Below are 25,672 nucleotides of genomic sequence, written 5' to 3' on the forward strand. Positions count from 1 at the left end.
ATCCATCCCCTGACTAATACTTTTCAGTAACCTTTTCTTTAAATTGCTTGGAGTGTTCTTTTGTCTTCGTGGTGCGATGGTAGCTGTGAATACTGATTAACCAGTGACTGGCCCTTTCAGACATGGGCGTTTTTGTACTACAGTCACCACAGACACATTCACTGCACTCAGGTGATCCCCATTTCACTGATTGTGAGACTAATAGCAACAATTGGTTGGACCTCTGTTGAATTAGGTCAGTCACTTTAAAGAGGGTGAATGTTTTGTAATCATATATTTTGCTTTGCATATTTTTGTTTAATTGACATTACGTTGTAGAAATCTGTTTTCACTTTGACATTATCGACATACTCAGGCCCACGAGTGTAACTGATGGTTAAATGAATGCTTACAGGGTTAAGCTTCTATGATTGTCAAGCCTTAGCACAACAATGAAGCTGTAAGGCACATCTGTGCTGTGAACAGACGTTTGATTAGCAAGCACCGGGATGGGGTGCATTCTATAGCAGGAATCAACTCACCTAGGATCTGCCTCAGGTAACTGTCTGCGTGAAAGGTCATACCAGTGTAGTGACAGCAGCATATATGCAGCAGGAGGAGACTCAGACACTGCCCTGGCACAGAGGTAATTTTTCTGGCATTTGATGGTAATATCTAAAGATTTGCATGTTCATCATGGAAACAAGGAAATGGGCGATTTTGGATGAAATCCATAAGCACAGAATTAGCAGCATGACATGAATCCAGTCAACCGAGTATCACTCGTGCTTTCGATGCGACCATTGCACATGCACAAATTATGTTCAGTTCTACCACCTACCATAGTGGAGTCAGACATCCTTCCACCATTTGTCCCCTGATGCATCTATACTAGGACAAAGACAACTGTCTATTTAACTGGTCTTATTGAGCTATAACCATAGCTCCATTTAAATCTGAATAATGTCATTGTTCTGCAGACATGGATTAGATTAGTTTCTGGAGGATTTGGTTGAATTTCATTCAGGCTCTAAGAAACAGCATCACTTGTTTTGCAGACATGCACGACAAAAATGTTATTTTATTAAAATGAATCACCCACTTGAGCCATCCAGAATATGATTTTTGTCACAAAATACTATTTGATGCACAGCCAGTTAGTGATTGTCCACCTACATGAAGCTAATTAATACAAATTATATTAAGACATTATAAAAAGTAAAATATCTATTGTATGTGAAACTCACTGTAAAACCACACAGTAACTAAAGTTCTGAATGTGAATAACTTTGTAAGACCCTTTATACACAACATCTAACACACTATTCCTAAAAATGCTTTAACCCTTTCATCCCTAGAGGCCCCATATCTGGGGCTAGCTCTCCTCTGAGGAAAACCTTTAAAAGGCAGTCTTTAAGTCCATCAACAGAGTCCTGTCACATACTGTTTGAAGCCCACAGATCACGGCAAACTAACAAGCACAACATTTTCCACCTAAACATAACAGAACTCAGAACACAACCAGTGGAATGAAAAGATGTCAAAACCTAGAGTTCCTCTAAACACAGTACTTTACTGCAAAAATAGGCACCCTCAATACCCCTACAATGTTTCATGCCAGTAACAAAGGAGACATTTACTCTAAAAGTGTAAAAATTTTTAGGCAGAAAAAAAATAAGTTATGCAATTTTCCATCTTTATTTTCTCAGTCCCAGTAACTTCTACAGGAATTTTACATGCCTGCTGAAATCTGTTAAGAGTTATCTTTTCATTGATGCCAAGCTTATTCATGTAGACTTCATAGTTGCAGAGAAATACTCAGTAGTATTCCAGTATGTCATTTTCAAGTTTGAACGCTGAAAAAGGGCCTAGGGATGAAAGAGCTAAAAGCGGTTTGCTTTTTCTTTAGTGCATCTGGAATTATTTGCTTTGTTTTTGCATTGTCTTGGGATCAAGAGCTTAGCAGATGTGAATATAAGAGATATTTTTAAATCTAAAGTCAGTTCATTATAAAAAAAAAAGTGTGTTAACTTCAAGCCTTCCTTACATTAATTAGCTCTTAAATCAGCTGACAGCACTTCCTGTGATACAGAAGTTAGGTGTTTTCCAACATGGTGTCCTTGGATGAAGAGTACAAGCAGGCTTTAATTAGATGTTACAAAGAGGACAGCTTGTTTTGAGTAGAAAATAATCCACTAAAAAATGTTCTAACCCTGAAATGATGCCTTTTTTACTTTCAGGAAAGTTCAACACCATCAGAGCTAAAGTGACATAAAATGTTAAAAATATCTTGTGGTTAGGAAATGTAGAGAAGTAAGAAAAGCGTCAGTGACCTTGTTTTCTCCTCTTCTCTGTGGGCAGCATATCACCCTGGACAGCTACATACCCTGCCTGACAGATCTTTGCAAGGCATTATGGGAGGTGATGCTGAGCTACCATCGCACCATGCAGTGGCACGAGGAGCATGACAAACTGGAGGCTGCACCCTCTCCAGGTAAGAGACTAAGCCCCTCTCCAACACTATGACCAATGTTGTGGACAGCCACAAGGCTGAAATAAAGGAGTATATAATGACCTATAACATGGAGAAGAGGAGTATACTTTGAACACTTGCACGGGCAAGTATTTTGTGCCTTGAAATCTCTTTTCTTTTCTTCATTTTTTGCTTGTTAATCTCTTCCTATGTCACCTGCAGTCTCTCCTTTTTTTCATTGAGATTTACTCATGAAACGCTAAATCTGCTCCCTATAAGGCAGGATGAAGGAGAAAGTCACATATTTAGTTTACAGAGAGAATGAGGTCAGCTTTCTTCAAAGGCATGGGAGTTCATTGCTCCCCCCAGCTGTTTGATTTCAACATACAGTAGGTTTATCAGCTTTATAGCTGACAGAAAGGAAAGATTGAATCTCGGTTTATGAAAAGAGAATAGAGCATTGAGGTGCTCTGGTGCAGAACAGAGTAGAGTGGTGCAGTCACTAATGCTGAATATATTTCCCAGCTCTTACTGGGATCCTTTTCAGTATAGAGGGCATTGAGTGAGTCATTGGTGGAGTAAACACTTCTGATCACACTGTTGTGGAAGCACCTCCTCTCTGCAACAGTTCAAATACATGTGAATCATAGTGCTGTTTTTTCTGCACATTACCTTTGTTTGATTACCTGATTTAAGCTAGTTTGACAGTATGTCCTCATTGCATGGATGTAAATTACACGTATACATTGTTGAATTTACATTGCAGAATTAATATGACCCAGGTTTCAAGGATAAGTGTATGAAGAGGTGATGAGGCATGAATGATGTATTTCTTTCTCAGATAAAGGTCTTATGCTTGACATTGAGCTGCTCGGCAGCAATGCTAATACAAACAGGACTTTACATCCAGCTGTTTATGCCATTTTTGAATTACTCTGATGAAATATGTTCCACAAATTTTATCTCAAAATAGCACTCCAGACAGGGTTATTTTACTGAACCAGTCTTTATTGATTTAACCAGGACTTCTGATTTTGTTGACAACTGTTTTGCTTCAGATAAACGGCATGCTGTTGGCTTTTGGGATAACACAGTGCAACCAGAAACAATGCATTCTCTTACGTCTTAAATCGGATTTGTTGTTGGAACAGCGAGGTGTTGACCTTGCAAACCTGATGTATTTGCCATATTCCATGTCTGTCATCAGGCAGATCCATCTAGCAACACTTTGGTCCTAAACATTTATGCCTGGTCTGAGAATGCGTGGACCAATCAGTATCATTTGACTAGAAAGAGGCGGTAGCTACACATATGGTTTAGTTGTACTGCAAGCCAGTAAAGAATAGCTGCCACTGGTGGTACTGATACCGATATTTAATTACATTTATTTCCACTGTTATAAACACCAATTCTATCATGGACTACAATTTCTTTTTAAATATTGGTAGTCTATTTTTATACAAACTGACAAAACATTTGATTTTTATCAGAACTGAAGGATATATTGGTTTTTTTTTTTTTCAAATACAGCCATACACTAATGACAAACTTACAGTAATGTCTTTGGGTTACATGTGTATTACATGCTTATATGTATTTTTAACAGTACAGCCAAAGTCATCTGCATTAAGGGCAATAAGGGCAATAAGCAGCAGCAAAATAACCTGCTTACTCTGAGCTCCACAGTGCAAAAAAGAAATAGCTTATACATTTAGACTGATTCTCCTTATTACTCAGCCAGTTTGGCTCCCTGAAATACTCCTGACAAAGGGCTTTAAAAAACAACAACACAGATTCTTAAATGCAAAAAAAAAACTAGCTATAGTTCAGAGCTGAATTATAATTCTAAATTTCTGAGACTCAAGATGAACAGAAATAAAACTTCAACTAAAGTAGTTCTCCTGATTCTGCTTTAAACAGCACAAACTAACTAAGCAACCAAGTTTAATGGGCATTTCACTGTAAACAGCGCTGTAACAACACAGTGACACCCACATCTCCACTGCTGGACACACCTTCGTGCACCTTCGAGTGTGGACAGGAGATGGCACACAGAAGTCCGTCATTGCTCTTTTGCCATGTTTCATACATGTCACGTAGGACGACATGCACATTCTTTTTATCTCTATCTAAACATGTTATTAAAAGCGGCTGCAACTGCGGCTGCTGAGTGAGCACTCCTGTGAGTGTAGGACAGAGTGAAATCCTCATCTATCCACGGAGGCAGTGAGGCTAAACGTGATGATGTCTATATATCCATGGTGAAGCTAATATGTTTAGCTTTAAGGAGGAGCTTCTCTACGTGACTGGAAACCAAGTTTTGCAGTTCAGGTAAGGCTATACGCTAGTGATGCACGATAACTATTTTTTTGAACCGATACCGATAACCAGTAATTTCTTACTCCTGATTGCCGAGAACTGATAATAACCAATACATTTTTTTCAATTGTTGAATTTAACAAAATAAGTTTATTTGATGTTTTTATGCACATCTGGGGGTAAGAAGGGGTTAATATGTAGTGAGCAAAGATATTTATAACTAATTTTAACTAATATTACTAACAATATAACTAATAACAAAGAACTATTCTGACTTTATAACTGTTATTATAGTTCACTTTTTTTAGTTAAACATTTGTGCACGAAGTACAGCAGACACAAACAACTGACATAGGTTTTCCCCCATACAACCAAATGATAACAGGCTGTTATGCTTAACAAATGGAGATATTTTGGGGGTCTGTTATTTTTTTTTGTTTTTTATTTTTTTGCTTAAGCCAGAATTAAAGCAAGCTGATGTTTACATAAAGATTAAAAATATGCACCGACATAAGTCATATCAGAGATAGGTTAAGAATGTGAAGTCCTCCGTGGTCTAACTGAATGAAACCACGTCAAACAGAGCAGGCAGCTATACGTCTATGAAAGTAGCGATGGATCAGGAGACTGTCAGACTGATTTTGTTATTATAACGTTACGCCTTTTAGCTCTGTCAAGCTTTCTGCAGTTTTCAATGCCTGCTAATGCCCGCTGCTGAGGCTAGTGGCTGCTGCAGCTTCGTTTTAATGTTGTTAGGATGATGACTCTTAAGTGACTTATAAGATCTGTCGAGGACTTCTTTGTACTCTTTGCGACCTTTGCAGGGCAAATTCTACACACACGGTTGTGTTATCCTCCCCGTAAATACTGAATAACGCCACCGTGATGTTAGCATTTTAGCACAGGGGCTGCTGCTTCCTCTTCTTCGCTGGTGCTTTAGTAGCAGGTCGTGTACTGTGGCGCCACCTGCTGTTTTGGAATGTGTAGTCTCCTGAGAAAGAAAACAAATGCCAGCACTGCCGTGCTGACAAAAATATGTATGTTATTGGGACTTGTCGTCATGTTATCGGACTGATAAGTATGACGTAATAATTTCCTGTTATCAGCCCAATATCGGCCCGATAGTTATCGTGCACCCCTACTATAAGCGCCTGCTAGGTATAACGTAGCAGGGCTTTAAATTCATCATAAGCCAGTATATTCCACCACACTGAAAGGCTGATTATCAAGAGCTATAAATTCAATGATTTTCCTGTTCAGCTCCGTACCTTTGGGTGGTCACTGCTGTATTTTTTAGCCTTGTTGAATGACTTAAGTAGAGACTGCTGCCGAGTTTTCCCTGGCACGAAGTTTTGCCATTCTTTATAGTCCTTGCAGTCATCAGGTTGGCGGTTTTTTAGATGCAAAATTAAACTGGTGGTGTTAAAGGCATGTTGTCGAGCTCCTCCACGCATCTGATGTACTTTACAAGCGATGCAAACAGCTACTTTGCTGTCTTGTTCCCACACCTCAGACCTTTCCCACACAGCTGACATGTTGTTTATTGTTGTTGTTTGTGCACGTCCGGCGTCATTGCGTGCGCTTAATTATGATGTCATATTATCGGCCGTACACATCGGCGTAAATTTTACTATCTACTATTACTTTTTAAGCTATTATCGGCCGATACCGATATACTACCGATAATATCGTGCATCCCTAACGCTGATGATACCATCCTATATACTTCTAAACATGATTTACTTCAAATACAAGCTACACTGCAGGCTGACTTCAACATTTTACAAAATGGCTCTTATACAGTAAACTATTGCTCAATAAACAAATGAATACTGTTATATCGTACTAAGGATGATCCCAAGTCACTTTTTCCCTACTCTGTAAAAAAACCTATTTAAAAGCCTAAAGAGGAGAAAATGCTCAGAAAAAATAAATTCAAGATCATTGTGTCAGTGGGGAAAAGACGCCAGGCTGCTGTGCCAAGCAGAGTATGGCTAAAGTTAGCACCTAGTTCTGCCATCCTTGGTTCCTCTTTGAGGAGTAATATTGTACAGTTTTTGTGGTTACTCATCCCTTTGAATAAGTAGTTATACATGAGTATAACCTTCATCAGCCTACGTACAACTTTATTTCCATTTTCTAGTTTAAAACACTGTCATACTGCACTGTTCCTGTGACATGCTAAATGCTAAACTTCTCATATTTATATCTGGTGATGTGTCATGGGGAAAGCTCTGGCACAAAGGCAGTGACGTTACCTGTTAACAGCAGCTAAGAGTGTCGGGAAGCTTTGTTGCAGTTTCAGACCTGTGATTTAAAAAAAACACACACACAATTAATTTAAGTGATTGATTTACATTTAGCCATTTAGCAGGCTAATGTCATGCATCCCTATATGGTACCAAAAAGTAACTCATCTGTACCTGCCCTTATTGTAATTACCTGTAAAGATGGCACTCCTTTGTGCAAAGCCGAAGCTTCTAAAAGTTCGGTGTTTGTCATGAATCTGAACTAGGGATGTGCGTGATTAAATGGTTAAACGGTTACATTCACATAGCAGATTAGCTGGTGCAAGATGCACGAGTTGGGGAAACGAATTATCTATCATTTCGCATTGTTCTTTGTCCACGTGGAGTTGCCGTAGTCAAAAGTGTTTGTGACTTCATCGGGAGGTGCAGGCCCCCGGACAGATCTGGTACTTACACCAGACATACACATGAGAAGCCTAGCGGTTAGCATGTCTCAGAACAGTGCGGTGTGATAGTTTTTTTTATACTAGAATATGGAAATAAAGTGATATGTGGGCTGTTGAGGGTTATACTCATGTATAACTATCTAACCAACGTGAAAAGCTGCCACAAATCAAAGCATAATATTAATCTGCAAAAGAGGAACGAAGGATGGCAAAGCTAGCTGCTGACTTTAGCCATGCACTACACAGAATATAAAGTCATATCATACCCGTTGACACAATGGCCCCGTGATGAACGAGACTGTTTTCTAAGTGTTTTCTCCTCTATAGATTAGTTTCTCATTGTTTTTATCACAAAATTTTTAGCAAGTCTAAGTCTTGTCTGTCTTATGGGAAAATGGAGTCAACATTTTTTGTCTTGGGAGTAAGTCTCCCTGATAAATTACTAAAACCATATATCCCTACTCTCTGTGTAAAAGTCCAATATTGTGGATGTACAGGCGGAAAGAGGAGAGGAGAGAGCAGGATCAGACTCAGAAGCAGTTTTGCCTGTATTTTATCTATATACTTTGGAAACATTTCAAGACCTCAGACAGTTTTTTTTGCTAACTCTAAACATCTTCCAAGGTTGCTTATAGAGTTTTTGCACCGTTATTACCCATTGTCCTCTCACATTCATGGTTAAATTGTATAGGCCACTCTAACCTTAATTCATGTAACTTAACCATACACAGTTCATTTCTAACCACCCCATGAAAAACACCCAGCTTCTGGGTGGACTGATCTCATGTACGTTCAGTACATTTTGTGATTGAACAGAAGAATTTCAGTGTCTCTTCTGTGGAAACTCATTGTAGCTCACTCACTCAGGTTGAGGCCCATTAGGAGCAGCAAGTCGACTGAAAAGCACATCTGTCCAAACCCAGAGCTTATGTCTGGATCAACAAGAAGACTTGCTTGTGTCATCCTCCCTCCATCCTGCCGTCAGTCTGCCAGATGAGCAAACATCAGCCTCGGAAAGCTTAGCTGTCAAGGCAGTACACACTCTGTGATTTAGCAGTAAGCTCCACTCCATGTTGAACTTCTCTCCAGTGAAAGAAAAGAAGTCCACACTGGAGTCAGTGTAGAGCAGTTTTCACCTCATCACTGTTTATATCAGTTTTCTTACCAGAGGCTTTGGCAGATATTAGCTGCAACAGTGGACTGCCTTCCTCATGTATTGAAAAATTTTCATCTTACTCTTCAGGATTCATTGGGAGAATGGATGAACAAACAAAGGTGTCCTGAATGTGCGCTGAAATGCTAAGTCCTCACAATTCGCCATTAGGGGCAATCTTTCTGACAGGAAAGAGGACATACAACACATTCCCCTTCATGAGTCCCATCTATCATCACACTATTTGATTGGCTGTCACCTCTGTCCCTCCTTGATGTAAAGGTGCCCCTGACCCTGCCTTTGTCCTGGCTTTCATCTCTTTCCCTTCACCTGGTTGTGTGCGTTGGGTCAATAAGTGCAGTGATTGACTGTTCAGGTTTTGTCTCATTTGTGGAATAGCGTTTTGAGGTGACACTGACCGCCGTCACACACAAGTGGCTTTCATTGTTCTCATGGTCAGACCTGCTAAGGATCACCGTGTTTTTCTTCACGGTGTCACTTACCTCACCTCTTCTGTCAATGAGGAAGCAATAAAAGCATCCCACTGAATTTACCTGTGGCGTACTCCCGATGCTGCGCCTGTTGATCTCGCGGTCCATTCTACCCTCACTCGTGAGCAAGACCCTGAGATACCTAAACTCCTTCACTTGGGCCTAACATCAAAGCACTTTACAAACCTTTATTCTTTTTATGTTGCCATATGAATAAAGTTATTGTGGCTATGATTAATTAATCCCTTCACCTAATGATTTTCTTTTATTTAAAAGGAAGTAACACAGATAAAGGTTGCACATTTGCCTTATAGAATAGATTTGCCCTTCTGTGGCAAACGCCCTGCCATGACTGGTCTGCACTGAAGCCTGTCAGGCACACGGATCACTCCATGTATGTGAAACTAAATAACTATGCTCATTTTTTCTTCTCTAACATGCACATACAGAGTATGGACCTGAAGCACAGATATTGAAATATATGGACACTCTACTGTGATAAAGAAAACCATCAGTTTTCAGCACTCTGAGTGAGCATCAGCCTTCACCCTTCATTAATGTTCAACAGTATCATGAAATAGAAGGTAAACTGAAGAACATGGCATGTGAAATAAGCTCTGGTTTGCTGACCTTTCTTAGTACATGTTGTAATTTATTGTTTTTGATAGAGCCATTCCATCATAGTTTTTTGCTCGTACATACCTCCCTCCCCCTAATTCAACGTGACCAATTTAATCCCATCTTTTTTTTTCAATATTTTTCATCAGCTTATAGATCGTGTGTGTAATGTAATTGGATTTATTTGCAAGCCGTTCAAATATGCCTCCTTCAAAGGTTTTTTTAGGTGGAAATTTACATACAACAGTGAAACCAAGCCTTTTGATATATTGAGCCTGCATGTAAAGAAGAAGACAAACATCTTATTTTGGCAAACTGCAGAAAAAAACACTGAATAAATTAATTTATGATGTGTTTTAGATTAATGTGAGAATGTAATCACTTGAAATCAACTGAGGTTTATAAGTGATGCAATGTTGCAGACTATTAAACCCTAGAATACAGAACTTTTTAGGAGCTTTATTTTGTCTGTTTTATCATTTTAATGGTCGTCAAAGTCAGTTCCACTGCTTTTTAAGACATTAAGATCGTGTTGTTGTAATGTTCAGAAATCCAGAGTTGTGATTTTACTGCTCTTTTGCTGAACCCTCACATATTTATGCAAAGTCATGCAAATACTTCTTCTTTATGAGTCACAGTTTGAAACCAGTAGGAAGCGAAAGGCCCCTGTGGGTGTTTGTCTAGTGAGTCACCAAGAACTCAGTTACCCACAATCCCACCAAAGGGCACACTGTGGTCACTACTTACAGGTGGTCAAGAAATGACTTCCTCGTTAGTTGGTCTATTCCTCTCTGCAGTAACACTTTGAAGAATTAAACGATCAAAGCTTACTAAAAGTCACCCAGGGGAGAAAGTTCACACTCTCACCCTTCTAACAGTTTCACAGCTTATAACAAACCATCAACAGGGAAAATTAATTTGTATAAATTAGTCTGGGAAAGCTGATTAAAGTGCATGTTCACAAACTAAATCTGAAGGATTAATGCATCAGTCTTGATGATATGTGGGTGTCAATTCAAACCTTTTGTCAGAATGAAAGCTCAGTTTTCACATTCTGGTTTCAAATGGATTAAGCCAAACAAAATACTCCACAAGTTTCCCCCAAGTTTAGCTGAAAGCTGACCCACTAAGTCTGTGAAAATATTATGCTTTCTGTTTATGTTCCCTCAAGTAATGCTGGCCGATTAATTAAAAAAAAAAAAAAATCACAGCTGACATTTAGAGCCCCTAAGCCGGCTGTGTTTGTTATTTCATTGTTTTCCACTTGTGATTCTCTCTCTACTAAAGCACCATCCACTTAAGATATTGCATAGTACAGATGATCATGTGACTTGTTGCACCTTTGAAGATTTTTTTAAAATATAAAATTGGTAGACAGTCAAAGTTTAGTTATTAACTTTAAATTTAACATAAATTAGCCCAAAAAAAATCTTGAAAAAATCTTTTTGATTTAACTTTTTTTTGGTAAAGAAAATCTGTATTATCTTTAATCTTTATCAAGAGGTCAGACCAGGAAAATTTGTGTGAAATTGTCCAATCAAACTGGAATCAGTGGTTTAATTACTACATGGGCACGAAATTGTTCAAGGAGAACAATGTGTTTTATATAAGCCACATAATTTTATTCTTGAAGTACTCAAGATTGAAGCATCAACGTTTGAAATACAAAGTTTCAGTCATTTGTTTTTAAATTGTTAGGGCTGTCAAGATTAATTGCATTTAATCTCATGTCTTGCTGGGCCTTTAAGCACACTTTGGTTAATCCATTTCAGTGTCTTTATGTCCTGTTTTTATTTTTAAAACTCATGGACAGCTCAACAGACAAGTCAAAAGTCATGTGCACCTTGTATTTCTTTTACAATCCACAACAAGTTCCTTTTTCTGTGGTTAGGTTCATGTTAAAATCTGTGATCTACCTATTAAACAGGTCTATACCCAAACAGAAAATTAGTGATCCTTACGTTAGGACCATAGAATAATCCAACATGACACAAAAACAGTTTTAGTTGTGAAAAGTGTCATTTTAAAATGGGATAAAGTGATTGAGATTAATTGTGATTAACTAAAGAAATCCTGAGATTAATTAGGATTAAAAATTTTAATCTTTTAACTGCCCTAAAATTACACATGCCATTAACATGTCGTTCACAATTGAGTATGTTCTTGTATGTTCACCGGGGTAGCTAGCTACCATTTGAGTGCCAGTTTCCTTTCCTCCATCCTTTATGATTTAATCATTTAAAAAGCCAAACTGGTACCAAATGAAGAGCCATTTGTGAGCCAGCTCAGCTTTGTTAAGCGAATGATCTGGATCTCTATAAAGAAACGGATTGCCTGCCACAACAAGTGAGACTGGATGGACATCCGCTGAGGAAGCATGAAGATCATTTAATGAGCTAAAGCATGGCAACTCTGTACAAAGCAGACCACTTTATGGAAACAGATCATACACAATGGTTTTGATTTTTGCACTCTGAACGCTTGACATAGTCGTAAACAGCTCAATACATGGCCTTTTGGTAGGGTTTCTACGTGCAGACATCACCTCTGGCCCCCTATCAGGGTTCCTCTGATGTGGTGTGATGTCATTTGCAGGGAACTTATTCAAGATGGGAACTCTGGATAGAACACATGGCACTTGATGCAGTGGTAACAGTAGTATCACATTTGAACCATTATTGATACGTTCCAAGACAAGACAGTTGGACAGTGATACAGCACAGCATGTTGTTAGCCACATTTTTGTCATTAATGTTGGGGTCATGTTGTACTGATATGTTGAGTCATGTCTGTTTGGACAGCTTTTTTTTCAAATGACTAAGCTTTTCAATAATTGTATCAAATGACTAAAGACAAGGACATTTTGCTGTATTGATATTTTGGCCTACACCTATTGAGCGTAAAGGTTAACTTGAGTCAGAGTTTTCTACAAATTTCCTTAGTGTTTATAGGAATCTTTGTTAAGTTTTCAAATATTAGTTGAATTTAAGTTAACACTTGTAGCTCTGCTTAATCAGTAAACTGAACCCTGAGTCCTCTCCTAATGTCATGACTTTCTCTGACTCACTCCCTTTTAATCTGGCGACCACCCTTGTGCTCATTAAATGAAACCCAGATATGTCAAGCTTCCATGTCACGATGTCTCCTAAGCTCTTTGTTCTTTTTTCTTTCACTGCATGATGCAACGATCTCCCACCAGCTCTGTCCATATTAATAACCCTGATTACAACCAGTGCTAGGTAGATCCCAGGGGACGTGTTTACAGACTGTCTATTAAAATATCCACTTAAACACCCATGACATGCTTGAGCTCTGTCATTATTTAAAAAATTTACATTAAACATAAACAAAATATCAGCAATGGCACTATAAATCCAGCATTCGCTGCTGTAGCTGTGGTTTAAATATCAGAAAGCACGAGTACTCAGTGTCTGTTAAGGCAGTGCTGACAGGAATGGAGCACTGTATATTTGATCTAAAGCCTAATACTAGGGGTGACCGATAACTATCGGACCGATAACAGGAAATTATTACGTCATTTTAATAAGTCCGATATCATGACAACTAGCCCCAATAACATATATATTTTTGTCAGCATGGCAGTGCTGGCATTTGTTTCCTTTCTCACGAGACTACACATTCCGAAACAGCAGGTGGCGCCACAGTACACGACCCACTGTTAAGCACCAGAGAAGAAGAGGAAGCAGCCCCTGTGCTTTTTGAAAAACACAAATGATATTAGTTAAAATTAGTTATAAATATTTTTGCTCACTACATATTAACCCCTTCTTACCCCCAGATGTGCATAAACACATCATATAAACTTCTTTTGTTAAATCAACTATTGAAAACAATATATCGGTTATTATCGGTTATCGGCCATCAGGAGTAGGAAATATCGGTTATCGGTATCGGTTCAAAAAAAAAAAAAACTTATCATGCATCACTACCTAATACCAAGTCAAATCACTTTCATTTCATTTTCAAAGACTACTTTTAGGCAACAAGCCTAAAATAGGTATCTTGCACAAATAAGCATCAACATGAGATTGAACCCCAAATCTTATGTTAAAGAGACAACTGACTCAACCTACTGTGCCAATCCAATTTAAATTTAGATTTAGATTCAAGCATTGCTTTTAAATTCAGTCTCTTCTAATAACATTTTTAAAAAATCCTAAAAGGAGCTTGAACAGATCCATCTTTCTTTTGGTATCTGTTCTTCCATGCCACCTTCATTCTTGTCTCAACCTGGTGCCAGTGTTACCATGTGCAGCTTACTGGAATGTGTCACTGTAGATTTAAGTTAGTTATTCTATTTTATGCTGCCTCTTGCAGAGTTTGGTGAACTCACTTGAGACAATTTATCACAAAAATTTCCCTTTGGATACTCTATGGGCAAGTTGACCACAGTGCTTGTAGCTGGTATGAATGGTAACTGATGTATTTTATTAAGACTGATGGGTGATGTGCGTCATTAAATCATCCAGGGTTGCATATTTTTGTGTCCCATTAGAAAAAACACAACTCTTTATACGTAGGACTTTTCTTTTTAAGCACCTGACGTTGATTATTGAACGTGCTAGTTCTCAGTTTGTACTTGTGTGTATCACCATCAAAGAACACATCCACAGACACAGAAGTACTAGTATCTCTGATTATCCAAGCTCGGTGATCCCAACTGAATACAAATTTTTGATGTGCTTTTCTAATTTTTTTTCGATAAGCAGGGAACCCTTTCTGTCTTCTGGGTTTTAGTTTTTCATATCTGTTAACCTCCTCTCATCCCTTTTGATCGTTTTATTTCTCATGTCAGGCACCAAATAACTCTTTTGATGTCTCACAACATCTTTGCTATGAAAGCTTGCATCAGATGTGCTCCTTTCTTCTTCTTCTTCATTATTATGTTAATGACATTAGATAAAACCAGTTTGTGGGTGTAATAATTTCTGTTTTTAATTTCATCAAATTGAAGTTCATTTTGTTCTCATCACTTGTCTGCTTGCAATGAATTACATTTCGTAGGCAGTGCTGCAGCTCTGTGTCATTCTTCTCAATAAAAACTCTTGTTTTGTAGACATTCAAAATGGGCACTGGTGTCTTCTCTTCTGCTGTCCTGTCCAATAAAAGCATAAAGCACCTCCAAAAACATCTTAAAACATTCACAACAAAACAAAGGCCTAGCCCAGGATGGGTGCTTACTGGCTTTGTTTTAACTGGAGATGTTTGAGTCTTGCCAAGTTAGATCATGTGTTTGAATGTTTAAGGCGTTAGGTCTTTCAACCATCTCACTTCTCCAGACTTGGAAAAATACCATCTGTGATTCATGACTGTCTCCTTTGTTTTCTCAGCCTTTCTGTGTGTGTTACCAAAGATCAGTGGGTTGACTGGTTTATGAAAGACATGGTGTGATTGAAAACACAAGATCATCACATATTCTGGCACATGTAGGTGTTTCCTTCAAAGTTGTGCCACTGAAAGCTATTGTCCAAAATGCTCAGCCCTTGAATTTCTTGCTCATCAGTAACCTGTTCTCCCCGTCTATAGGGATGAGTACGACATTTCAGTGGCACCAGAGCCAACACGTCCTACTGAGCCAAATCAAAAAAAAAGGTATCAGTGCCTCTTTGTGGTACCTTGCCTCTCCAGCATGACTCACTGGACTTAGTGACTTATTAAAGTCTTTAAATTTTAGTTCTAGGAGAACTTTCAAATGTCACTTAGCAATTTTCATTACTTGTTTGTTACTACTACTTTGTTTGATTTTATGTAAGTTTTTATAAGAACATTTTAATCAAAAAGTGAAATATTATAATACATGACCATCTGTTGTTTGTGCACACAAACTTCATTTTCCCTTGTACAAATCAGGACCTTGGCCCCCCCAACTAACAACTCTATATTCACCCCTGCTCTGAAACTATTGAACACACTTTATGTGACAATCAGCTGCAGGTCAAAGAGGTCTGTTAATGAGACAAAGAGGAAAACTTCAACAATAACAGAGAGGGACTAAACTTTCTCCTGGGTAAAAGTCGGACAACTTTTTGTTTCTCCTTAATCGATCTGATCCAGAGAGACTCTGCTGCATGCAGCGCTCTCCCTCATTGAAGGCTATCGGTCATCCATGATCTCTCCCTCCCTCTGCTATGCATACAAACAAATACGAATCCACCCACATCATCAAAAAAAGGGATTCTTCTTAAACAGAATCAAAATGATTAGAACCATAAAAACTATTTTTGCACCATGCCAAGAGTGGTATGCTGTAGCACACTCATGTGAAGTATTTAAAACACTGAAGAAGACATATGAATAAAGTCCATCTGGGAACTGTAGGCAAAAATAATTCAGAAAAATATCTTTAAAAAGGTGCCAATTAGGCATGGAATAAGAAAGATGAACAGCTGTGACTTCTTGAAGCAAAGACTCAGCCAAAAGTCACACACTGGTTCCGCATCAGAGAAAACTCATAAATTAAAGAAGATAAAGATGCACTGAAGCAGAGCAGACACATTACACAGCAGAAAAATGAATAGAAGTAACCATGCTCCTTTGAACTCAAACGAATTCAGGAGTGCATGGATTTCATTAAGTCCGAGGTATTTTGGGCCTTTCATTTGGAGAGGTGGGGGGGTTGCGTTGGAGTGGAGTGGTACTGAAATTCAGCACCGAAGTCTTTGTTTTGATTTGGTTCGGTATGTGCCACACATGTTGACACGTGCTACATTGATACTGGATTTCAGTATTAATCTCTAATTCTGGCACATGTATGTTTACTTCAGAGCTGTGACACTGAAGGCTGTTGACCACAAATGTGTGGCTGTTGAATTTCTTGCTCATTAATAGTCTGTTCTCCCTGTCTGTGCAAATAGAGATTGATTTGATGCTTGAAATAGTGGTTCATATTCCCTGTAAACAAACACTTTTGACCACACTTTCCAAATATAATAGTTTCTCTCCTGCTTTGGAAAAGGCTGTGATCACAATACTTGTCATCTGGGGGGCCGTATATTTTACTTTAATTTGGTTCAAGAGTGACGGAATTGGTTTTGAAGATTTTGCAACAGGCAAGAGGGAAAAGCCAAGAGTGAGGCAGCTACCCTCTTAAAGTGTGTTTGAGCCTGTAAATCCCTTAAAGGAGAGATGCCCTGAAACTGACCCTGATAGCTGGGTTAATGGATTTTTGCTGCTAAAATTCAGCTTGCTTTTGTTTTTAACTTAGCCAAGCCTATGGTGTATGTTATAGGTTAAATGTACCCACTCAATATTTTCTACACATTGGCCTATGGCTGATTAAACAGAGTAGTTAGAAAGTACAAGAATGCAAACATGAATGAAGGGTAGAAAGAGAAAAAGATATAAATTGAAAATATTCACCCCAAAGACCTTAAACTTTAAACTTAAATCCAGGGTTGATTTGATTGATCTATTCTTCTAAATGTTTTATGGTATACTCAATAACTAAATATTCCACATTCTAGTCTGTGGGCTTCTCAGCGACCAAGCTCAATCTCCATTTTTCTTGAAAAATTTAAAGAATCAAATGTTTGATTGACAGCTACCTGCTTGCTTCCTCACCGCTGTGGGCTTTCTGTTAGCTCTACTTCAAACAGAGCAAGCAGCTTGACACTGATTGAAGCAATTTTCAGCCCGAGTAAAGCATCACAGTCACCATGAGACTGTTACTGCTGCAGTTTCTGCCACCACATGCTGCTCTTTCTGACCACTGATCTGATTACAAGTGAGACCACCGTCATGTTCTGGCAGTGACTAACACCCTGACAACTTATTGAAGTGTCCCTCAGTATTTTTCTATTAGATTCTCTGTTCGCTGTCCCTGGTTTTCTATTGAGCTGCCTCTGTTAGAAGCTCGCTGACATCCACTTCCGTACAGACAATAGAGACTCTTCTACAAAGACTCAGGCGGTCTACGTGGTCAAACTTTCAATGGAGGACTTTTGACAATTCTCAAACACATCAGATCTGCAAATGAACCCCAGCTCATTTTCCTTTTCAGATAAGAAAGCACATATCATACCATTATCAGAGGTCTTCATCTCATCAGAATTTTCATCAACTTTAAGAATAGCCTTATCTGACTTGTGAATACGCCTTCTAATCCAATCTGCTTGCGCCTCACTGTGCAGACGCCTATTGAAATCTGTAAATGGAGTCCTTTAGATTACGCTGAAATGACTCTAAAGCTAAATCAAATGAGTAAGGGTAAATAGTTTCAGTCTGGGTATTGATTTCCATCTGTCTTTGTGCTTTCTTTGACACCTGAAGATGACACAGCAGTGTTGGAGTCTGACGAGTTGGTGGTGGACCGCAGCTATGTCAAGAAGAAGCTGGAACATGGGCTGACGCGGATTTGGCAGGTTGGTGTGCACTTATATGACACAGCCATGCAACCAATTTTTCCTGCTCTATCAAAAGTTTTCCTCCCACTTATCATCCCTCATACATCCCCTCTCTTTTCTCTCTCCAGGATGTCCAGCTGAAAGTTAAGGCCTACATCCTCGGCACAGACATGTCCAACTTCAAATATGATGATTTCATCGTAGTCCTAGATGTCATCAGCAGGTATAGACCAGAGCCGGAGCTGACAGCTCACCCTTGTTTCCAATAATTGGCCATCATTATCTTTGCTATCACTTTCTCTTTACTCCTTTTTGCCTTTTTACCTGTCCTTAAGTTGAGATTCTTTCAGCAGTTACTCTTTTTTCCGTCTTGTTAATCATGATTTGCTCAGCAGTTCACTCAATTAATGTGACAAATTATGCGAATGCACCAACACAGAAACCCACACGCTCATTTTAAAGTGAGAAAGTTGTTATTCAAACACCACAAGACCTTACATTTATAAGCTTTTATTACAATAATTGCTTTTTGGTGAATTTAACTTCAAACAGCGAGTGCGAACTTTATAGCTAGATTTGTTGTAATTGTAAGTGATTGTGTAGTGTGTATGTGGAGGAAATTTGACTCTATCAAGAGTGTAAAGGAGGCAAAATTGATGGCAAAAAGGAGGAGATTGAGTGAGCAGGCAGGCCAGTTCATGAGGCGATCATCTTTAAAGCCCTGAAATGCCAACCAGTCTGAGCGTGTGGTTAACATGCATTGTCATGCATGAACACTGTCAACATTTTCACTTTAGCTGATTGCCTTTTCCACTGTGGAAGGAAATTTATCTTGAGGAAAGTGCATTACACCTCAGAATTCACTTTAGTACCATCCTGAACCTGGAAAGGATCACCAAGTTCATCATCAAGAATGGCAGCCCAGAACATAACACCACCACTGCCTTGTTGACTTTGTTGGAGCATCGTGGCCACTTGAAATCCAACCAAATTGCCACCCAATCTGGTCCATCCGTTTGAATCTGGCATGTCTCTCCCTGGCTCTCTCATCCCTGTTTCCTATTCTGTCCACTCCGCTCTGTCAGTAAAGACATAAAAGCCTAAAAAAACAAACAAACAAACAAAAAAAAAAACAAATTGGTGTGCAAAATAAATCAGATTTATAAAATGTTGCACATGCATATCTTTACACAGTGTTGACTGTAGATATCCCAATCCACCTGAAAAGTGTGCAGACATAGATCTGCCTCCTTTTCCTCTCTTTACATTCCTCCATTCTGCCTTTAGGATATTATATTCATGATTTATTACTGCAAGATATTAACACATAAAAGTTTGATTGATGGAAAAGGCCTTTATTAATTTACTTTTGTAAATTCCAGTTGATCACAGCACGAAATAAGACTAGTTATTCGAATATTATGCGAATGTCTAGGCTTATTTTACACGTTATGCTCATTTATATGATTAAATATATGCATGTGATAAAAATGTGTGCCGTGATGAGACGGTAAAGTTGACTCGGTGTAGAGCAGACACTGCCATTTCTCCATTTTTTTTTCTGTCTTACAGCGCAGTGAAATTTACTCATACAATAATCACACTCTCTGATAACAAGTAAAATATGTTCAATCAGTATTGATGCTATAAATACAAACACATTTTTATTAGGAAGTAAAATAAGGTTCACTGGGCATGCCTAATCTCCTAAGACCCTGCATCCACATATGAAGACATTACATTTTGGCTTTTCTACATTATAGTAATCATTTTTGGTTTTAGAATTGATGTAATTATTGTTCAAAATGTCTGTTCAAGTTTAAGGTATTTGCTTGAAATGCTGGGATAATTTGCTGTTTGGATATTTTAGGGAATTTGCTTGGAAGTTATCAAAGTATTTTTGTAATATTAAGAGGATACGCTTGTATATTTCGGAAGGGTTCATGGCTTTAAATTCATTTTAATTTTAATGATGCATTTTCATGGGAATATGGGGAAATTATTACCAATTTTTGGGAAGTTGGATTATTTGGGCTTCCGGATTGTCATTTGAATTTTTCAGCATTTTCTTTGAATATTTTAGGGGGTTTGGGTTATTTCCATCATTTCCATGGAATTTTGGAGAATGTTTCTTGAAAATATATCTAGAATTTGCCAAGAAATTGAAGGGGGAACTTACATTAATATTCTGGAAATTTGCTTGAAATTTTCAAGAATTTGCATGGAATTTTGGGGGAATTTTTTTCTTAGTTTTTAGGCTTTATGATAAATTTTAACTGAAGGATTTGAATACTATCTAAAGAAATATTTGGGTACTTTGAAAATATGTCTTAGTATTTTCAAAGACATTTTTTTAAATTATAACTGGTTATAACTGAAATTGTCTGCTTATGATGACATGGATTGTGGAATAAAGTTTGAATTTAGTCAAATTAATTGTTTCAGATGCATGAATACACTACCCTTGCCAGTCTGGTCCACTTGCTGCGTATGTGTTGTGGCTGCTTGGGTTTGAATTTGAAATAGCATCAGGTCTTGTGCAGTGTGTGTGTGGAGGCTGCAGTAATGACAGCTCATCTCAGCACTTCGTACTGGTTAATTGGTTGCCCTGGTATATCAGTCACAGCCAACTGTTAAGATGAAAAAAATGGCATCAGAGTATTTTTTTGTATTTTCTGACCACTTATTAATCTCTACATAGTGTTTGTTTATCAGTTTGTTGATTATGAAGCCCTACTGTGTGATATCTTTGAACACAGAGCGTGTCTTTTTAGAAAAAAGCAGCTGTCTGGCTCTGCCAGCTTCCAGAAACAGTCACAATAGGTCAAAAAGCTTTCCTAAGTTGCAGAACTGTGTGGTCTCTTTTTTCAGTACCGCTGTTGACATGACATTATCCTGCCAAGATGGAGTTACCAGAGCACGTCTGTTTACACGCTGTCTCGGTGCCCCTTCTGGCTCCTCTGTCAGTCAAACACACGGTCCCCCTCTGAGTCTCTGACACTAATGAGCTGTTTTTGATATTGAAAACATTCTTTTTATTTCAGTCAGAGAAGATTGTGAAAAGAAGTTAAGAAATTAACACATATGTTTTGACTGCCTCCACCCCATGCACACATTTAAGGGTTTCAATGCAAATAAGATACGAAGAGAGGATTTTAGCTATAATTCCAAGTAAAGAGGATTATCACCTGAAGAAGATCTCTGGTTAAAACAAGATAATTTAAAAAACAGATCATAGAAATGTTTTTCATGGTTGAAAGCAAACTGGCTTTTCTCCAGCATATAAATCAAAGTGACTCCACTTTATATACCCAAAAGATGAATAAAAATCAGCAGGGTTTACAGTTGATTCAGACAGTCAGGACTTCCTCAGCACAGATTGGAAGTATAGTGTTATAGTCATAACATTTAAAAACTATAGCTATCAAAACAGGATTTCCATTTCCAATTTAAATGCTTGCAAAGTCCAAGAACTGTTTGCAGTCTGATGAAGTAAATAACAGCCCAGCCCACAGCGGGCTGCACAGCGATGCTGGGGTTAGCCCTGTTGTCTCACAGCAAGACGGTCCCTGGTTCGCTTCCTGGTCAGGGCCTTTCTTTTTTATTTTTTTTTCCTTGTTAATTTTTTATTTATTTATAAATGTAGTGTTATTTACAGAGGATAATTCATAATTCATTCCCCACCTACCCACTCCCCTCACATAGCAACAGGAAGGGTATAATTAAACTGAAAAGAAAGAGAAATAAATAAATAAATAAATAAAATAATATAATAATAAAATAAATACATCTCTACATAAACATCTGCATGTACATTATATGCACCCATACACACATATACACATGCAGGTAAATCAAATTTCATTTCTGAAGTTATCACAGTTTCAAAATTCATCATCTCAGAAAGAATTCAATCTGCCTCGTCCTTTGTGCAAAAGAGCAAGAAAATTGTCCCTTACCTCATTAAAGGCTTTTGGGTTCTTCTTCAAATTATAGATTATTTTTTCTGGAGGAATATAAGATGAAAGCTCGTTCAACCACATATTTAAGCATGGTGATTTAACACTTTTCCATTTGAAGGAAATACACTTAACTGCAGCTATCAAGGCCAGTTTAACAAATCTGATATTATATTCACAAGGTAAAGGTAGTATGGAATCATCTCCTAGTAATACTAACCTTGGATTTAAAGCAAACTCAAAATCAGTCACTTTTTCAATAGTGTCTTTGACATTTTTCCAAAACTCATTCAAATGGGAGCACGACCAAAACATATGAACAAGAGAGCCAGTCTCAATTTTGCATCTGGGGCACAAAGCTGAGAGATCGGGGTTCATTTTATTTAGACGTTGTGGTGTATAATATACTCGATGAATCAAATTAAATTGTTGCAGTCTATAATGACTGTTAAATGAAAATGTCTGGCTCTTTCGACAGATTGCTTTCCACTGTTCATCCTTAATTTCAACCCCAAGATCTTGCTCCCATTTAAGCTTTGGCCCTACTGGACCACAAATAGAAAACTTCAATAATATTTTGTACATAAATGAAACAAATTTCTTTACATCTTTACCCACTATATTAGTGTCCATTTCCAAAGGATATAAAGGCATTAGTTTACCACCTTGTTGAACTCTAATATAGTCTCTAACCTGTAGGTACTTAAAAAAAAATGCCTGGGATCCAGGTGAAATTTTGACCTTAACTGTTCAAAGGATAGTAACATCCCATTATCAAATAAGTCACCAAATGTCCGAATACCTTTACTATACCACAACAAACAGGATTCATCCTTTAATATCTCAGGTAGAGCTGGGTTTACATAAAAGGGTATAGCTGTATAGATCGATTGAAGGTCTTTCATCTTTTTCCTTATATCTGTCCATATTTTGCACCCATGTAGTACAAAGGGGTTATTTAAAGTTCTGTTATGGGTATGTACAAAGGGAATATATGGAAGGGTAGAGAGAGTAATGTCAGCTAATTAATGTTGCTCAATTTGTAACCATGATGGAGAGATCTGTCTGTTAGCTTGCCATGCCCCTATGACCATTGATTGCGCAGCTAAGTAATATAAATACAAATCAGGGAGACCAAGTCCTCCCTCACGTGGGCTCTGACAGAGAACTTTCAATTTTATTCTAGCCGACTTTCCCCGCCATAAAAATTTAGTTATCAAGCTATTTAGCTGCTTAAAGAAAGAATGATGGACATGAATAGGAAGAGTCCTGAATAGATATAGAAACCTAGGAAGTACACTCATTTTAATACAGTTTACCCTACCTATTAATGAAATAGGCAGCATTTTCCATCTATCTAGCTCTTGCCCCACCTTCTTCAACAGAGGACCATAATTTAGAGTGAATGCCTGGTCCAGTTTATTAGATATTTGTAAGCCAAGATATGTTAGACAACTATTATTCCATGAAAAGGGTAAATTTAATTTGGGCATGACTTCTGCCGATAAATTAAGAGGCATAATAATACTCTTTGTGTTATCCAGTCAGGGCCTTTCTGTGTGGAGTTTGCATGTTTCTCCCTGTGCATGCGTGGGTTCTCTCCTGGTACTCCAGCTTCCTTAATTGGTGTCTCTAAATTGGCCTTAGGTGTAAATGTGAGCGTGCCTGGTTGTTTGTCTCTGTCTGACCAGTTCAGGGTGTACCCCGCCTCTCACCCAATGACAGCTGGGATAGGCTCCAGCCCCCCTGCGACCCCCAATGGGATAAGAGGTATGAAGTTTGAAGAAAAGCCCATAGATGGTTCTTGAGATGCTGCCTATACATTGCTGGCCTTGACAGATGAATGGATGGGCCGCCAAAAAAGACATCATGTTTCCAGCTTAGGGTATCAATGTCACAGAGGCATAAATATGTGCATGACATCACTAACAAAAAATTTTTTTGTTTAATTTCCTGGTTTTGCAAAAATTGACTAAACAAACAGTGGCATGTTATTGGGAAAATGTTTGCACCTTAAATTTACAAGCATATTGTCTTGAGGGGTGTATTTCACTTCAGGAGGTAATGTAACATAACCAGATGCACTATTAGCTCCTGTTTAACACAGTAATACAAATTAGGGCGGAATTAATTGTAAAAATAATCGAAATGCAATTTTTTTTTTCACTATATTGCAATTGCGATTACTTGCAATCATTTTTAGGTACCTCATCTTATGTATTGTTCAACAAATGCAAGCAATACATCATTCTAGATTATAGGGGTGGGTAAAAATGTCGATTAATCAATGCATCGCAATATTTCCCCCCTCAATTCAATATCGATTCAGCAAATCCTCTGAATTGATTCACCTCCTGGCCAGTGGGAGTCATTGTTTATGTTATTCGCATTGTATGGACAGAGGCCGCACTCTACCAAACAACTAACCATAACCATGTTATATGAGGTTTATCACAATTTCCAAGAGGAAAGAAATATTATTAAAGTTTACTTGCACTTTACTTTTTCAGTGTTTATACAGAACTGGCATGTTTTTTTTAATTTTGTGCTTCTTATGCACAAATAAGTTATTATTGTGCAATTTTTTATTTTCAAATGTGTTATTGCTAAAAAATGTGAGGTGACCTACCACATATGTTCACATGGGCATGAAAATAATTATTTAAAATTTTCAACAGGTCATTTGTGTATTTCTACTTCTTACTGAATCAACATCAAAGCACTGAAATCAATATCGAATTGATATTAAATTGAATTGCAACCTAAAGAATCTAAATCGAATTGAATCGTGTGGTTCTTAGCAATACCCAGCCCTACTAGATTATAACCAGCACAATATTATATAGATTATACTAGTGGTCAACTTTTTTATAAGAAATATCTAACTGCAAGTGTGGCTCATATAGCAAATTTGATACCAAATTGGTATTTTGGTACATTTCAGCCCAAAAACAGTATTACACTGTCTGGGATTTGAAAACTGCAGCAGGCCATATTGTGGCTTTATCTAATTTGTGATTAATTGCCCTGCGCTAATACAAATATAAAGCTTCCATACATGCACGATCCTGCTCCTTTTCTCTAGCTTTCCTTGTCAGCAATGTCAGCAATGAAGAGGTTATCAACCACACAGAGCGGCTAGCTGGCAATGCTAAACTCCCATAGTAGCTCAGTAATTGAATTAAAATAAGCTGTCCTGTCATCAACTTTAGTCTTATTTTGCTGTTGTTGTTGTAATATAGTAGTTATTGTATAATAAAACCTCTGGATTTTCTGCCTCTAGGTCAATGTTGTTGTCCACTGTCTGAGGGCAGTCCCCTGTGTTAAATCTATAACATTAATGCCAAGATATGGTCTGAATAGAGTGAAGCCAGAGGACAGCAAGCTTCCTTTGGCAGCAGGCAACTGGTCCCAACTGATCACAGTGTGGCAGCATCATGACTGTGGGCTCATCTCATTGGCTAATTTTCAGAAAACCTTTTACAAAGGGCTGCCAACTACAACTGACTTCCTCTGACATATGAGAAGAGCAAAATAGACCACGGCCACAGGTGTTTCACTACACATCAACCATGTAACATTTATAGGGGCTGTTTCACACATAGAGGGAAAGGATAAACAG

At 38.0% G+C, this 25,672-nt stretch overlaps 1 protein-coding gene across 1 annotated transcript in view; it reads left to right on the forward strand.

Annotated features, from left to right (window-relative positions):
* Positions 1-25,672, forward strand: part of vps50 (VPS50 EARP/GARPII complex subunit) — a 203,554-nt gene that overhangs the window by 93,989 nt on the left and 83,893 nt on the right. Inside the window, exons 13-15 of the mRNA XM_041809537.1 lie at positions 2,341-2,473; positions 18,018-18,109; positions 18,220-18,314. Coding sequence (XP_041665471.1) covers positions 2,341-2,473; positions 18,018-18,109; positions 18,220-18,314 — 320 coding nt within the window. The remainder of the gene's footprint in view (positions 1-2,340; positions 2,474-18,017; positions 18,110-18,219; positions 18,315-25,672) is intronic.

Source organism: Cheilinus undulatus, linkage group 16, assembly GCF_018320785.1.
Source record: "Cheilinus undulatus linkage group 16, ASM1832078v1, whole genome shotgun sequence".
Taxonomy (NCBI): domain Eukaryota; kingdom Metazoa; phylum Chordata; class Actinopteri; order Labriformes; family Labridae; genus Cheilinus; species Cheilinus undulatus.